Source organism: Phyllostomus hastatus, unplaced genomic scaffold (genome assembly GCF_019186645.2).
Source record: "Phyllostomus hastatus isolate PE091 unplaced genomic scaffold, TTU_PhHast_1.1 phas_contig_147, whole genome shotgun sequence".
Classification (NCBI taxonomy): Eukaryota; Metazoa; Chordata; class Mammalia; order Chiroptera; family Phyllostomidae; genus Phyllostomus; species Phyllostomus hastatus.
Window position 1 is genome coordinate 6,048,720 of NW_025333603.1, and position 16,079 is coordinate 6,064,798.

The 16,079-nt window shown below is 36.2% G+C and overlaps 1 protein-coding gene across 2 annotated transcripts in view; it reads right to left on the reverse strand.

Moving 5' to 3' along the window:
- ZYG11B (zyg-11 family member B, cell cycle regulator) overlaps positions 1 to 16,079 on the reverse strand; it is a 72,163-nt gene that overhangs the window by 45,693 nt on the left and 10,391 nt on the right. For both annotated transcript variants that reach the window (XM_045856830.1, XM_045856837.1), the window contains exon 2: positions 3,492 to 3,657. In XM_045856830.1, the coding sequence (XP_045712786.1) occupies positions 3,492 to 3,657 (166 nt within the window). The remainder of the gene's footprint in view (positions 1 to 3,491; positions 3,658 to 16,079) is intronic.

Here is a 16,079-nt window from a genome sequence, read left to right on the forward strand (position 1 = left end):
TAGACCTGTGTTTGAGTCCTGGTTCCAATATTTATTTGTTATTTGACACTAGACAAATTAGTCCACACATCTAAGATTCCTTATCTGTAAAATGTGAATAGTTATATCTCCCTCACAGGGATTGCTATAAAGATATACATAAAAAGCATTTTGCAAACTGAAAGCACTACACAAATGTCATTAACTCTATTACATGAAAAATCTACATCTTTTCCTTCTTTCAAAAATAAACATACTGAAGAATCACCTTATCTTTTTCTATGACCAATAATTGTACTTGCTACAATGTATTTAAGCTAAATCTTCCTTTGCTGTCATACTTGGGTTGCAGTAGGCAGCCTTCGGATTACCAATTCTTAATTTGCTGTGGTCAAAGAACAAAGGTAATTAGAACTGTGTATATTTAAGAATTAATAATCTAAATGAAGATTCCTCAAGGGGTTCTTTCAAGGAGTAAAGTACAGAAGTCTTAATGTGAGGATTTTGCTCCAAAGCATTTTTTAAATTTCTTCCTGGTTTAGTCTATAGACAGTGGAGGTGACCAGTAATGTGACAACCTCCAGGTAAGTGACCCCACTAGACTGGGGGCATAAGCCCTCAATCACTTAGAAAGTCTACGTGGCTATACAAGGATGTAATCCATGTTCCAATTTAATCTCAAACCCGAATATGTCAAGATGTATCAGTCTAGGGTAGACAGACACATTATCACTAGATGGTAACATCCTTATTCTGATTCCTAGCTTGTACATGCCCAGTTCCTGGAAAATTTTGAGCACTGAGACACAAATTGATAGAATGACCAAAGATTACAGTAAGAGAATTATAGATCCCAATAAGTAAAATTTGCACATCAGGTTTATTTTAATAAAGACTATTACCAATATCAGTAATCCTTTGAATTGGGTAAATAAGTAAAAAATTTTAAGTGTAAATAATATTTTCTAAAATCATGATGCTATTAGAAAAATACAGTATCACTAATTTTAAAAGAATTCTTGGAACTTTTTTCCCATTTGTTGGGATAATTTTTAAACACAGAGAAAAAGTTATGAAATAACCTTTTAAAATTGTGACAAAAATTGGCAATATGTTCTTTTTTAAAAAAGTATGTTTATTGATTTGAGAGACAGAGAAATGTCAATGTGAGAGAGAAACATTGCCCCAATCAGGGATCAAATCTGCAACCTGGGTATGTGCCCTGACCAGGAATTGAACCTGCAACCCTTTTGGTATACCAGATGATGCTCCAAACAACTGAGAGACACCTGCCAGGGTGGCAATATCATCTTTTTGCATAGTAATACCCACTCTTGATTATTTGAAGGTAAGATTTTTTTAAATTTATTTTTTTATCTTCACCTGAGAAGATAATTTTTTCATTGCTTTGAGAGAGAAACGTCAATGTAAGAGGGAAGTACTGATTGGTTGCCTTCCATATGCACCTAGATCAGGGATTGTATGTACCCAGACTGGAGATCATACCCACAACCTAGGTATGTGCCCTGACCGAGAATTGAACTGGCAACCCTTCGGTTATGGGATGACAGTCCAATTAACTGAGCCACACTGGCTAGGACAGATATGATTTTTACAAAGAGATTAAATAATTCAGAACACTTTTTGGTGAATAAGGCAGGTAATCACATTGGGATAATACAAATGGGGGCAATATGTTATTTCTCTGACCCTCAGTTTCCTTATCTGAAGGCAGTTTAAAAAGAAGTAGAAAATACATTTTGATCAAGCATATAGCCTCTCTAAGACACTAGTCTTGAGAACAATTACTTGGTTAGACTGACTTAAAAACTATTATACTTCCATTATTTTATACATTTAAAGCAGTTGCCATTGTATTTTATTATAAAATAATAAGCATCCAATACAGGTTAGTGGCTATCATTAGCTATCAGTAGTTGTATTTCAAAAGGAATCTCAAAAAGTTAAAACTTTAGTTAACGTTTACTCTTAATGTGTAAGACTAGTTATATGTGTACATATACATTTAAATTTTTTTAAATTTTAGTTATTAATTTTATGGAGGGAAAGAGGAAGAGGAAGAGAAAGAGAGAGAGAGAGAGAGAGAGAAACATCAGTTTGTTGTTCCACTTATTTATGCATTCATTGGTTGACTCTTACATGTACCCTGACTGGAGATCATACCTACAAGGTGTATGGGAATGACGCTCTAACCAACTGAGGTCTACCTGGCCAGGGCCTATATTTAAATTGAATATGTTCATATGTATTTAAATAGAATATGTTAAGCATAATCATTAAATTGAGACTAGAAACCTCAGTTTTTTATCTGTATTGTAAATGGAGTAATAATAGCTTCCTTACGAGTTTTTTGAGAAAATTCAAGGAAAACATATAAAATGCCTGGAATATAATAGGCAATCAATAAATGATATTATTATTGCCACATTTTCATTCTACTTTATGATTGTAGACAAATTATTTTCCCTACTGTAAGAATTCATAAACCCTGCCCTAGCTGGTGTGGCTCAGTGGACTGAGTGCCAGTCTGCGAACCAAAGGGTCACAGGTTCAATTCCTAGTCAGTCAGGGCACATGCCTGGGTTGTGGGACAGGTCCCTGGTGGGGGGACGTGCAATAGGCAACCGCACATTGATGTTTCTCTCCCTTTCTTTCTCCCTCTCTTCCTTTCTCTAAAAATAAATGAATAGAACCTAAAAAAGAAAGAATTTATAAATCCTATCTATAAAGGTATTACAGCTCTTTCAACTTAAACAGAAGTAAAAAGAATCCTAAACGTACATAACCAGAATTTCACAGATGAGACACTCCCAATATATTTTTAGAATTTGTTTTTGAAAATAGAAGTACTAAATTAGTTATGATTTCCCATTTCAGAAGTCAAAAACAGAAACTACTTTTGCTATAATAGTATTTATTGATTTTCCTGCTGCCAAATAAAGATGTAAGGTATTTTTTTACACCAGTAGACTTCTAAACAGATATTTTGAAAGAGAAGTGATTTTTGCCATGAAAATGGTGTCTCAAAGGGAAAAAAAAAAGAAGAAGAAGAATGAAAAAGTAATTTGCCCAAGCCTGGCCAGGTAGCTCAGTTAGTAGGAGCATTATCCTGTACACCAAAAGGTTGCAGGTTCTAATCCCCGGTCAGAGCACATACCTAGATTGAAGGTCTGATCCCCAGTCAGGGTGTGTATAGGAGGTAACCAATAGATATTTCTCTCTCACTCTCTAAAATCATTAAAAATATTGAGTGAGGATTTTAAAAAAGTAATTTGCCCAGATTAGGAAAAAACAATGAAAAACTGCTTATTTCAAAATACACAAAAGTGGCAGGGTAGGCAAAAATAAATAAATTTCTTTTCCTGGAATCAGGCTCACCTGGTCTTTTCTGTTATTGCTAAGAAAATAATTAAATGACCACAGTGGCACTTCAAAATCCAATGTCAATCAACAGCACAAACTTTATCTCCTATGTTTATATTAGTTTTTACCATGAAAGGCCATGGTCTGAAGCAGTCGGTCAGCCACTTCCTGTGGGAATACTCCAGGTTCTTGCAGACACAATGTTCCATCTTGTCTTGCTGAACAGAACTTCTCAAGGTGAGTGGTCAGGAAATTCAAGCAGATATCAAGTAAGGAATAGGGAGATGCCTCCTCCTTGCAACCCAGGAAGAAACAAAGGGAACACAAAAGCCAACAAGTTAGTTTCCAGAAAGTAGAGAACAAAATATTCATTTCCACATTCAACAAGTATTTTTTTAAGATTTTTTAATTTATTTATTCACTTTTTAGAGAGGGGAGGGAGAGAGAGAGCGAGAGAGAGTGTGCGCGCGAGAGAGAAACATCAATGTGCGGTTGCTGGGGGTTATGGCCTGCAACCCAAGCATGTACCCTGGCTGGGAATCGAACCTGCGACACTGGTTTGCAGCCCGTGCTCAATCCACTGAGCTACGCCAGCCAGGGCAACAAGTATTTTTATTCAGTGTGTACCATGCACTAGATACTGTGTTAGGTAATACATCATGTGATCCATGTTTTCAAGTAGACAAAGAGAAACATTAAACAAATATTTACATAAAGCCTATTAAATACTATAATAGAGAGCATACTGGGTAGTATGTAAGCACACAGCAAGGTGCCCTAATAGGTCAAGGATGGTCAGGAAAGACATCAGAGATCACAACAGATTAATCTTCCTAAATTACCACCTATGATCTCTCCACTGCTCAGATCTTCAATGGCCTTCCATGGGTCTGAAGACCAAAAAACAAAAAACAACAGCAACAAAAAAAAGAAGAAAAAAAACCCCCTTAGACTGTTAGATTAATGTTTGAGTTTGAAAATCTAGCTTCAATTTACTTTCCAACTTGATTTCCCACAAAATCCACATCTCTACCTATGGTTCAAATATGATAAATTTGGGGGGGTAAAAGAAAGTTCATTATAGGTGTTAGTATTCTCAAAGAACAAAAAGTTAACCTGGCCCTGGCTGGGTAGCTCTGTTGGTTAGAGCATAGTCCCAATATGCCAAGGTTGCGGGCTTAATCCCTGGTCAGGGCACATACAAGAATCAACCAATCAATTTATTAAGTAACATAAATAAGTGGAACAACAAATTGGTGTTTCTTTCTCTTTTCCTCTCTCTCTCCAAAATCAATTTAAAAAAAAAAAAAGAAAGAGAAAAATTAACTCAGTTATTACAGTTTGAGAAATAAAGACCTAATTAAATAAGCAAAAAAATGTAAGCGTAAAACTTTTATTTATAAACACTCTAAATGTCCCCAACAACAATAATTATAATTATGATAGCTACTATCCATTAAGTGCTTTCTTTTCTTTTTTAAGATTTTATTTATTTTTAGAAAGGGGAAGGGAGAGAGAAAGAAAGGTAGAGAAACATCAATGTATGGGTGCCTTTTGCACACCTCCTACTAGGGACCTGGCCTACAACCCAGGCATGTGCCCTGACTGGGAATGGAACCAGCAACCCTTTGGTTCACAGGATGGCACTCACTCCACTGAGCCACACCAGCCAGGGCCCATTAAGTGCTTTCAATATAACTGTGTTGCGTGTTTTACATGAATTATTTATTATTTCACTTATTCCTCATCCCAAAGTAATTCCACTCCTAGGTACCTAAGAGAAATTAAAACATGTCACATAAAAACTTTCACATGAATGTTTATAGAAGCATTATTCATGATAGCTAAAAAGTAGTAATAACCCAAATGTCTATCAATTGATGGATGTATGGATAAAACAAATATAGTATATCTATACAATGGAGTATTATTCATAAAAAAAAAAAAGGAATTCAAACACATCACATAATATGGATGGATCTTCAAAACATTATGCCAAGTGAAAGATGCCAGTCACAAAAGACTACATATTGTGTGATTTCATTAATATGAAATGTCTAGAATAAGCAAATCTATAGAAAGTATATTTGTGGGCCCTGGCTGGTGTGACTCAGTGGATTGAGTGCTGGCCTGCAAACCAAAAGGTCTCCAGCTTGATTCCCAGTCAGGGCACATGCCTGGATTGTGGGCCAGTTCTCCAGTTGGGGTCCTGCAAGAGCAACTGATCAATGTTTCTCTCCCTCTATTTCTCCCTCCATTTCCCTCTCTCTAAAAATAAATATGTAAAATCTTAAAAAGAAAAGAAGAAAGTATATTAGTGGATGCCTAGGGCTGACAGAAAGGAGGGTTGGAGGAAAATGGAAAGTGAATACTAATGAGTATAGGAGTTCTTTGGGGAGAATTTTATGATGTACAAATTAGATTTTAATAAGAGTGTCATAAAAATAGTTTATAAAACTGTAAATATAAGACAAATACAACAATATGTTAATAGTAGTTAACTCTGGGTAATGTGCTATTAGTTTGCTTCTCTGAATAAATCAAACTTTCTATATAGCATGTTATTTCAATAATCAAAAGGTTAGTAGAATATTTACGATATTTTACAGTTTACAAAGTACTTTCATATTGATATATTTAATATTGCAATGACTGAGTAAGGTGGGTAACAAAGACATTATAGATGAGGAAAGACTTCATAAAAGTTAAATGGTTGGTCCCAGTGTGGTAAAGACAACAGTGTGGTAAAGACAATCCAGGCATCTATTGACTCTAATTCTGTTCTTTTCTTCTTCCACATTAATAAAACTTTTTATTTTTACGTGAGCACAAAACCACCTGTAATAAAGACTATATATACCAGTCTCCTCTACAGCTAAATGTAGCTGAGACAAAAAAGAAAAGTTCACAGGAAATGATCAAATTCAACTTCTGCCTCATAGAACTTTGCCTATCCTTATTTCCTAAGTTGTAACAATTAATTCTTTTTGCCTTTTTAACCTCTAGGAAATGTACCATGTTCCTAAATGTTTAAAATTGATCACTCAGATGAAACAAGCTGCCCTTTTACCTCAAATTTCATCTAAATTTCAAAGAAATCTACTTGTTTTGTAGAAAAGAAAATAAAAGTTGGGTAACTGTCAGAGGAAGATGTATAAGCCTTCTGAGTATACAATCTTTAAAAGTCATTTTAGTAGAATAAAACCAGGCAGTAATATATGAACACTTAGAATATTTAATCAATCATTCTAAAAACTTTTTTCCCAATTGTTAAAAGTTTGTTCAGCAAGCCCTGGCTGGTGTGGCTCAGTGGATTCAGTGCTGGCCTCCAAACCGAAAATTCACCAGTTGGACTCCTGGTCTGGGCACACACCTGGTTTGCAGGCCAGGTCCTCGGCTGGGGGCATGTGAGAGGCAACCAATGTATGTTTCTCTCCCTTACTCCCTCCCTTCCCCTATAAAGGAATGAATGAATGAATGAATGAAAGAAATCTATACATAAATAAAGGAAATCTTAAAAACAATTTTAAAAATGTATGTTCAGCAAGGTTTTGGGACTGCACAAACTTTTCCTTTTCAAGAAACTCTCCCTTATCGCTATGTTAATTTCTATTAGCAAGCATAAGAGTTTTCTTCTGCTGGGAAGTGCATCTTCCTAATAGTTAGTAACCTGGGCTTTGAAACTAGAGTGTAAATTCAGACTTCACTTGCTAACTGTGTGACAGTATACAAGTTACCTAACCTCAATTTTCTCATCTTATAATAAAGATAATAGTAATACATACCTCATGAACTTGTTTTGAGAATTAAATGAGATAAATCAGGAAGCATATGGCTTATATGGGACAGAACCACGATTCAAACCAGAAAATATGGCTCCAGAAATTGTGTCCTTATCCATTGTAATATATTACCTTGCAAATTTACCACCTCCAAATACATTATTATATCACCTGATACTCAAAGCAGGTCTATGATGTGAACAATAATAATGATCCCCATTTAAAGATAAACAATAGACAGGTATGTATCAAGCAAGTGACAGCACTAGAACTGTAATCAGGTTACCTGAGATATTTGCTGTTAGAAAGTGGAAAACCAGGAACCTAAAGAATAAGTGTAAACACTTTAGCACGGTATTCAAAATGTTTTGTTAATTGGCCACAACCTTTCTTTCTAGCCTCATTTTCTACCTTCTCCCTGCAAATGTGCTACCTACCAGACCCACTAAATTGAGTGTTCCTTAATGCAACCTGTTCCCCAAGCACTGTAACAGGCATTTTCACACCTCTAAGCCTTTTTTTTCCAATTAGTCCTTCTATGTGGCAAAATCACACACATCCTTCAAAATTCAGTCAAACCTCACTAGCTCTGCCATGACTTTTCTAATTTCCAAGGCAGAATTAATTTTACTCTCAGCACCTGAGAAATTAAACTGCCCATTAACAACAGCTATTATGTACTGAATGACAGCTGTGTGATGCCAGGCAGTATTTCAACCACTTTATATATGTATACAGTTGACCTGAACAACATGGATTTGAATTCCACTTACACATTTTCTTCAATAAATACTGTAAAGGTATTTTCTTTACAATTTTCTTAATAACAAATTCTTTTCTCTCTTAATTTATTGTAAGAATACAGTATATAATACATAAAACATATAAAATAAGTGTTAATTGACTTAATTTTATTGGTAAGGCTTCCAGTCAACACTAGGAAACTAATTGTTAAAGTCTTTGGGGAATCAAAAGTTATACATGGATTTTCAACTGCACGAGGGGTTGGCACTCCTAACCCCCATGTTCTTCAGTGGTGAGCTCGCAGTCTTCAAAACAACTTTGTTTTGAACAAGGTAGGTAAACTGAGGCTCAGAAGATTAATTTACACAGCAAAGATAAAAAGAGCCAGCAGATACCAGAACAAGAATAAAAATGACAACTGCTATCTTTCATGAATCACTATGTCTCTGGTCTTGGTTCAGAGTTCTTGAGAAACATGAACCCTTTCAATGTCTACATCTTGTGAGTTAAGAACTGTTCTAATGTGCACTTTATTTATTTATTTATTTATTTATTTTTAGAGAGAAGGGATGAAAGGGATAAAGAGAGGGAGAGAAACATCGATGTGTGAGAGATAAATCAATGATGTGTGATACATCAGTCGGTTGCCTCTCACACGCCAGACTAGGGACCTGGTTTGCAACCAGGGATGTGCCCTAACTGGGAATTGGACCAGCAACCTTTGGGGTTGCAGGCCAGCACTCAATCCACTGAACAACACCAGTCAGAGTCCAAGATGCATTTTAAAGATGAGGAAACAGGTTTAGGTTAAATATCTTCCCCGTATTCACATGGCCAGCTTGTTGCTAAACTAGAACTCCAACTCAAGAATGAGGCCAAAATCTATATTTTTAATATCTTAATCACTATACTATAACATCATAATCATTATTGACCTCATACTTTTTGTTAATATATGCTATGTTCTATATACTATAAACTCTGCTAAGTTAAGGTCTATCAGTGTGCCTATTCTACAAAGATGAGGACACTGAAGCTTAGAGGGGCTGAGTTATTTGCCCAAAAATGATACAGTTAATAAACGGTAGAGTCAGTTAGACCCCAGGCAACCTGACTCTCAAGTTAAATCTATGCTTTTACCAATACTATATAAGCTGCCCTTTATGTCTGACTCCAAAGCCAGTTTTCTTTTACAATTCCATGCTACACCATTGTTATTTATGACTGTATCTATCTCCCCTACTAGATCAGGATGGTTTTTCAAGTTTGAGGAAACTGTCCCACGTATATCTACCAAAACGCAGGTAGATATAATCACACTACACTTTGTATATAGTCCTATTAGTTATCCACTGTATAACTTTTATGTTTAGATGACTGTCCCCTCCTCTAGAATGAGTTCAAAGAAAGTTAGTAGTTCCTAAATGTTTTTTGTTTGTCCCACTTAGGTGAAGCAAAAAAACCTTTTAGCTTCCTCACCATTCTCGGTTCCCAAGTCACAGTGGAAAACATTGTTAACAATGAAGTATCACTGCAAGGAAATCTTATAGATATCTGCTCTGACAAGAAAATGAATGTTTTCTATTTGAAAAACGACACATACATTGTCAAAATCTGAATTTGGACATTTTTATGTCAAAAGTGTTATTGAGGCAAATATACATCACCCACACTAGATAAACCAAATAAACCACAACAAATGATACCAAATAAAGTTAAATTAATGATAATTCATCATTAAGATACAAAACTAGCAACAAAAAAACTACCAACCCAAAACAACACTGCTGATGTACTGATTACAAAGCTCTCTTTCAAGAAATTAAGAGACATTCCAACAAGTTACATTTGTGCGTATGTAATAGGAGCTTTACAACATTTCCAAATGTCAGACTTCATAAAAGGCTAGAGTCCTCCTCAGTGAACTCCAGTAACTTGCTAACTTTAGCTTTATGATTCCTAAATGACAGTAATTCTTAGTAGCTCACTGAGTAGTTCTCTAGATGGAGCCCTTAATAGAAAATAAAAATGAAAAGTCTGGAGAACGGCATCATTAACCAGCCCGTAGGAGTTAAGGCACAGATGGCAACCACAAGCAAGGCCCACGGGCCGAATCCAACACGCCACCTTGTTTTATCCAGCCAGTATCTGGTTTCTACCTGGTGGCAGTGCTGAGCTCTCGCTTAACTATTAAGGAGTAGTTACATTTATATAGTCCTAAAATTACATTAGGTCCTTTGAAGGTCACCGCGAGGACCCCGGTGAAAATGAGTTTGACACCCCTGAGTTAAGGAAAGGATTTTTAGGACAGTTCATCATGCATCAGGAGGAGCTCTGGGTCCCAGACATTGAAAACCACTAGGGTTAGGACCAATGCCTACATTCTTCCATATCCCCTACTCCAAAAACAGCAAATGCTCAGTATCTGTTGGGCAAGTGAATAAATGAACTACTTATAAACAGATTCTCTGCTTTTGAACGACTGCCTCTTATAAAAATACAACAGCATACCTGGGGGCATGGGGCAATAAAGACAGGGCTCTCAGAAAGGAGTAGAAGAGCTCCCAAAACAGCTTTTCAACTCAACTACTTTTTGTGGCAGGTACCAATTTCTAAGCAAGAAAAGGTCCGACTCAGAGATCAATCCCCCCCACCCACACTACAGAAATGGCACACCTACACTTACAACAGTACTGTATCTTTCCATTGGCCTTCCAGTTCTTCAGAATCCAGCTCCTTATCTCGCTGACAACAAAGAGGATTACTACTTATCTATTGTTCATTATTAATCCAGGTCCAGTATTACTCCATTGACTAAAAACAATGCCTCTGGCAAAGCCACTTTGTTTTGTGCCTCAGCTTCCTTATGTGTAAAGTGAAATTTGTGAATACTTTTCTTTTCACTTCTTAAGGTTATTGTATCACATGAAATACAGGACATGACAATGGTTTGGGTTTTTTTTTAAAGATTTTATTTATTTATTTTTAGAGACAGGGGAGGGAAAGAGGGAGAGAAACATCCATGTGTCATTGCCTCTTCTGTGCCCCCTACTGGGGACCTGGCCCGAAATCCAGGCATTTGCCCTGACTGGGGATTGAAGTGGAGACCCTTTGGTTCGTTGGCCAGTGTTCAAACCACTGAGCCACACCAGCCAGTACAGAAATGTTTTGTTTACTGTAAGATATTGTTACCAGCATTATCCATAAAGTATCTTTCCTTATAATTAGCCAAGAGAGACTTCATTGCTCAGATTCTAAAGGCCACAGGGTCTGTCTTTGAAGATTCTCATATTGACATTCATTAGCCCTATCTAAACCTTCTCATGGCTTTCTTTTAATCTCCCTTAAAAGGTTTTTTGGCTTTCATATACTCTCCTCCCTTGAAGTATTTAGTCCTATATGCAACACTCAGGTATAGGCTTTCTGTCATTTCCCCATAATTTGGATATCTATTTTGCTGGTTGGTTTCTTTTACATGTTCAAAAACTTCAGTCTGTTCCTGTATTGCCAAGGTCACGCACGTCAAAGAAGCATTTTAACATTCTGAGCTCGGCCCACCCCTTTCTACCAAGTAGGGAGGTGGGGAACACTGGGAATTGACTATGTATTATAATTGTATTCTACTGTTAGAGGGGACAAGGAATTCTACTGCTGTTGATATGACAAAAATGAAAAGAATCCTCACAAACCGGGCATCATTTATACCTAGAACTAAAGCCCCATAAAATGCACCCAATAAATTCTTTGTTCAATGAATTAGTGAGTCACCAGATGGTAACCTGCCTCAAAACTCATTTTATTTCCCTTGTACTTTATAAGGATATACCATGGAGTTTTTTCTTTTGGCTTTTAGACTTCTTCGGCAAGTGTTATTATCTTGTAACAGTGTAGGGAACAATCTATGACAATAAATAAATGTTCAAAACTACAAATTTTAATAAGGTTTTTGATGCATCCAGTTAATCATTCACACTCTGGTGCTTATAACAGTCTGGTGTGTGAAATAATTTATTGTTTAAGCAACTGCTATTGGAGTCCTCAATTACTTGGAGCAAAAGCATTCTAAGTAATCCATAATTACATCATTGACGTCATGAGGGAATGTCACCTACTTTTCTAACATTCCATTCTAAATAAGCTCAAAATTGCATATTAAACATTTTTAGCAAAAATAGAAACAAGATAATAAAACTTTCTGATATTAAAAACTCATTTTACTTCTCTTTGTAACACTATTACATCTGATATAAAAAGTATTAAAATTGTCTTAACTCCTCAAGACAGACCTTGACTTTGTGGACTTTACAATCACTGAGTAAGGAGGTCTCTCTTTTGGTTAATTATAAGGAAAAACACACTTTATGGATGATGCTGGTAATGTCTTACAGTAAACAAAGCATACTCATATCTTTTATTTCATTGGATACTCAAAATAACCTTATGAAGTGAAAGGAAAAATATTATGACTTCAATTTTACAGATAAAAAAGCTGAGGTACAAAAATGAAGAGACTTGGCCAGAGGCATGTGGTTAGCAAGAATATTACACCTGGATTTGAATTCTAGTGGTGTTACACTACAGACATCTAGCTTTTGTGACCCTAAGTTCTGTCTTTCGTAGAACGGGGATAATATGGTACTAGTACTTATCTTATGATGTTATTTTAAGATGAAGTACAGACATATGTGTAAAGCCCTCAGCACAATGCCTGACAGAGCAATTACTCAATAAATGTTCCTTTCCCACCTACTAGATGTGACATTGCACAAGTAATATAAATGTATGTTTCAGACACAGAGGACAGCAAGTTCATGGTTCTAAATCCTCAAGAGAGACTTTTCCCATTCAGAGTCCATATCAAGACCAAAAAAGCCTCTTTGTCTCCCCACATCATCAGGCAGATATTTTTTAGTCTACCTTTTCACTAAGGGTGTAGGCATTTAAAAATCCTGATTTTATGTAGCTGTCTCAGTTCCAACTCATGAATCAGGCTTCAAATCTCATCTCCTCCCTGCAAGTTCCCTAAAACTTACAAATCCTCCAATAGAAAAAGATAATGGCTCTGACAGCGCTTCATTTTTCTGTATCTGTGGATGATTTTTTCCTAAAGACTGTGCCAGAACCAGGTGACTACAAAGATTACAAACTTGACAATTTTATGATTATAAATAAATTTTTTATTGACCTCTCTCTGGACTGTGTAATACTGTGGGTGAAAAGTGTGAGGTTGGGATTCAGACCACCTAGGTTAAAATGCCAGCTCTACCACTTACAAAACTAGGTAACCTTAGACAATGTACTTAATCTCCCCAAACCCCAGTTTCATGATCTGTAAAATGCAGACAATAACAGTAACTATATCATAGGATTGTTATAGGATTAAGGAAATTCTAAGTGAAAGACACACAGAATAGTGACTGGCATATATTAACTGCTAAAGAAATGTTGGCTATTATTACAGAATATAAACTCCATAAAACAAACACTATGTTTTGTTATTGCTAGAACCTAAAACAATGCCTACTACACAGTGGGCACTAAATGTTTATTGAATGAATAAATGAATAAGCAAGCACAAATTTATTGTTAGGTGTATTTAAAATAATTATTTCCCCCTAGAGAAAGAGACTGTATGTCCAGAGAGAAATATAAGCCCCAAGTCCAGCTCTGAAATTATAGAATGGAATTGATGTGCTTGCTTCGGAGCACGTATGCTAAAGAATGGGACTGAATGGCAGACAAGTGTCATTTGAGTTCATGGGTATAAGAAACTTCAGCTATTGACAATTTTTCACTCTTCATTTCTATAGTACCCCATGGGAAATCTCTCCTTTGTTTATGGGTATTTTCCCCTAATATTTTCTACTACTAATTCAATCAAGTCAGACTTACAGGAATAAATACTAATATAACCTTAGATATACCTAACCTTTTCCTTCCCCAAACACATCACTCCACAAATGAGGAAGGGCAAGAAGATAGTACCAAAGGCATAGATATATTGTGCTCAAGGGTACAGATATAATGAACTATTTGGCATGGACAATGGAAGAGTATTTTTCTTTTTTAAAAACCACCAACTGCTGAGCCCTGGCTGACATAGCTCAGTGGACTGAGCGCAGGCTGCAAACCAAAGTGTCACAGGTTCGATTCCCAGTCAGGGTACATGCCCGGGTGTAGGCCATGACCCCCAGCAACCGCACATTGATGTTTTTTTCTCTCTCTCTTTCTCCCTCCCTTCCCTCTCTAAAAATAAATAAATAAAATCTTTAAAAAACACACACACACAAAACACCAACTACTTTCAGAGATCCCTAGATGTCAAATAATGCAAGTAAGGCAAGCTTCTTGCATATTTTACTACAAGGCCTAGCCTGTGTGGCAAACGACTCTATGTGCTAAAGCTTAAGAGGCTAGAGTTCCATCTATGAGAGATCAAGGTCTAGAAGGGCAAATAAATCCCCTTGCCTTCCATCTTAGCCCACGTAACTAGTCCAAGAAACAAAACTAAAATTCAAGTCAGTAATCACTGAGCTGATGAGCAGATCATAGGAATCACTAACTCAAAGAGATATTTAGCATTATTTTCCTCTTAACTTACCAGCATGAGTTTTGAAATAGAATATGGTAAACAGAGAAGCCAGGTTTGTAATGGAAAGAGCAGTAGGCTTGCAATCAGTCCTGGCTCTGCTACTTACTAGCTGTGTGACCTTAGGAAAATAAATTACCTTCCCAGTTTTCTTATCTGTAAAACTGATGCTAAACCTCTATCTTGACAATCACACAAAATGGTGGTAAAAAATAAATGGGATGCCTATGAAAATGCCTTTAAAATACTAAAGTACTACACAAATACTAACACAATTGAATGGTTTCTGGTATGAAAACTTGGGTAATATATTCAAGGAGGTAAGAGCTCAAAAAATTTAAAGCTATAAAAACAGCTTGGCATAATCCCACAGTACAATAGCTAGCAGGACATACCTACTCTACTATAATACTTCCCTTTAACTTACCAAAATTGTACTATACTTTTTAAAAAGATGTTATTTATTTATTTTTAGAGAGAGGTAGAGAAACATCAATGTGTGGTTGCCTCTCACACGCCCCCTACTAGGGACCTGGCTGGCCTGCAACCCAGGCACATGCCCTGAGTGGGAATCGAACTGCTGATGCTTTGGTTTTCAGGCCTGCACTCAATCCACACCAGCCAACACAACTATTACATTTTTTTGAGAGGTGGAAGGGATCACACAGAGGATATAAAATAACCTTTTCATTTTGTAGATTTAAAAATGGAAACATAAAGAGGTGAAATTATTTGCCGAACTTTACAAAGCCCATGAAATGAAATTGATATTATATAACCAAGAACATTCAAACTTTTAATTTTTTTTAATTTATGGATCTTTTTTGAGAGAAAGAATTTGATTTGCTGTTCCACCTATTCATGCATTCACTGGTTGATTCCTGTATGTGCCCCAACCAAGGACTGAACCTGCAATCTTGGTGTATCAGGACAATGCTCTAACCAACTGAGCTTCCTGGCCAGGGGTGGTCTTTTATATATATCTGCCATGTTTCTACTAAACTTTCTGAACATATAAATATATTTGTAATAACTGTTTTTACTGTCCTTTGCTAATTTTAACATCTGGGTCAGGTCCTGGCTGGTGTGGCTCAGTAGATTGAGTACTGACTGACCTGAGAACCAAAGGGTCCCTGGTTCAATTCATAGTCAGGGAACATGCCAGTAGGGGGCATGCAAGAGGCAACCACACATTGATGTTTTTCTCCCTCTCTTTCTTTTTCCCTTCCCCTCTCCTTAAAAATAAACAAACAAAATATTTTTTAAAATCTTTATTAAAAGATCTGTTAGTTCATTCAGTTTCAAGTGACTAATCATTCTCCTTATTGTGTTTTTCTATCCCTTTGCATACCTAGTTTTTTAAATATATATTGTTTTTACTGATTTTTAGAGAGAGAGAAGGGAGAGGCATACAGAGAGAGGGAAATATCGATTTGTTGTTCCACTTATTGATGTATTAACTGGTTGATTCTGTTATGTGCCCTGGCCAGAAATCGAACTTACAACCTTGATGTATCAGGACAAGACTCCAACCAACTGAGGTGCCAGGCCATGGCCAAGAACATTCAAACTTTTAAAAGGCATTTTATTCTATTTTTTAA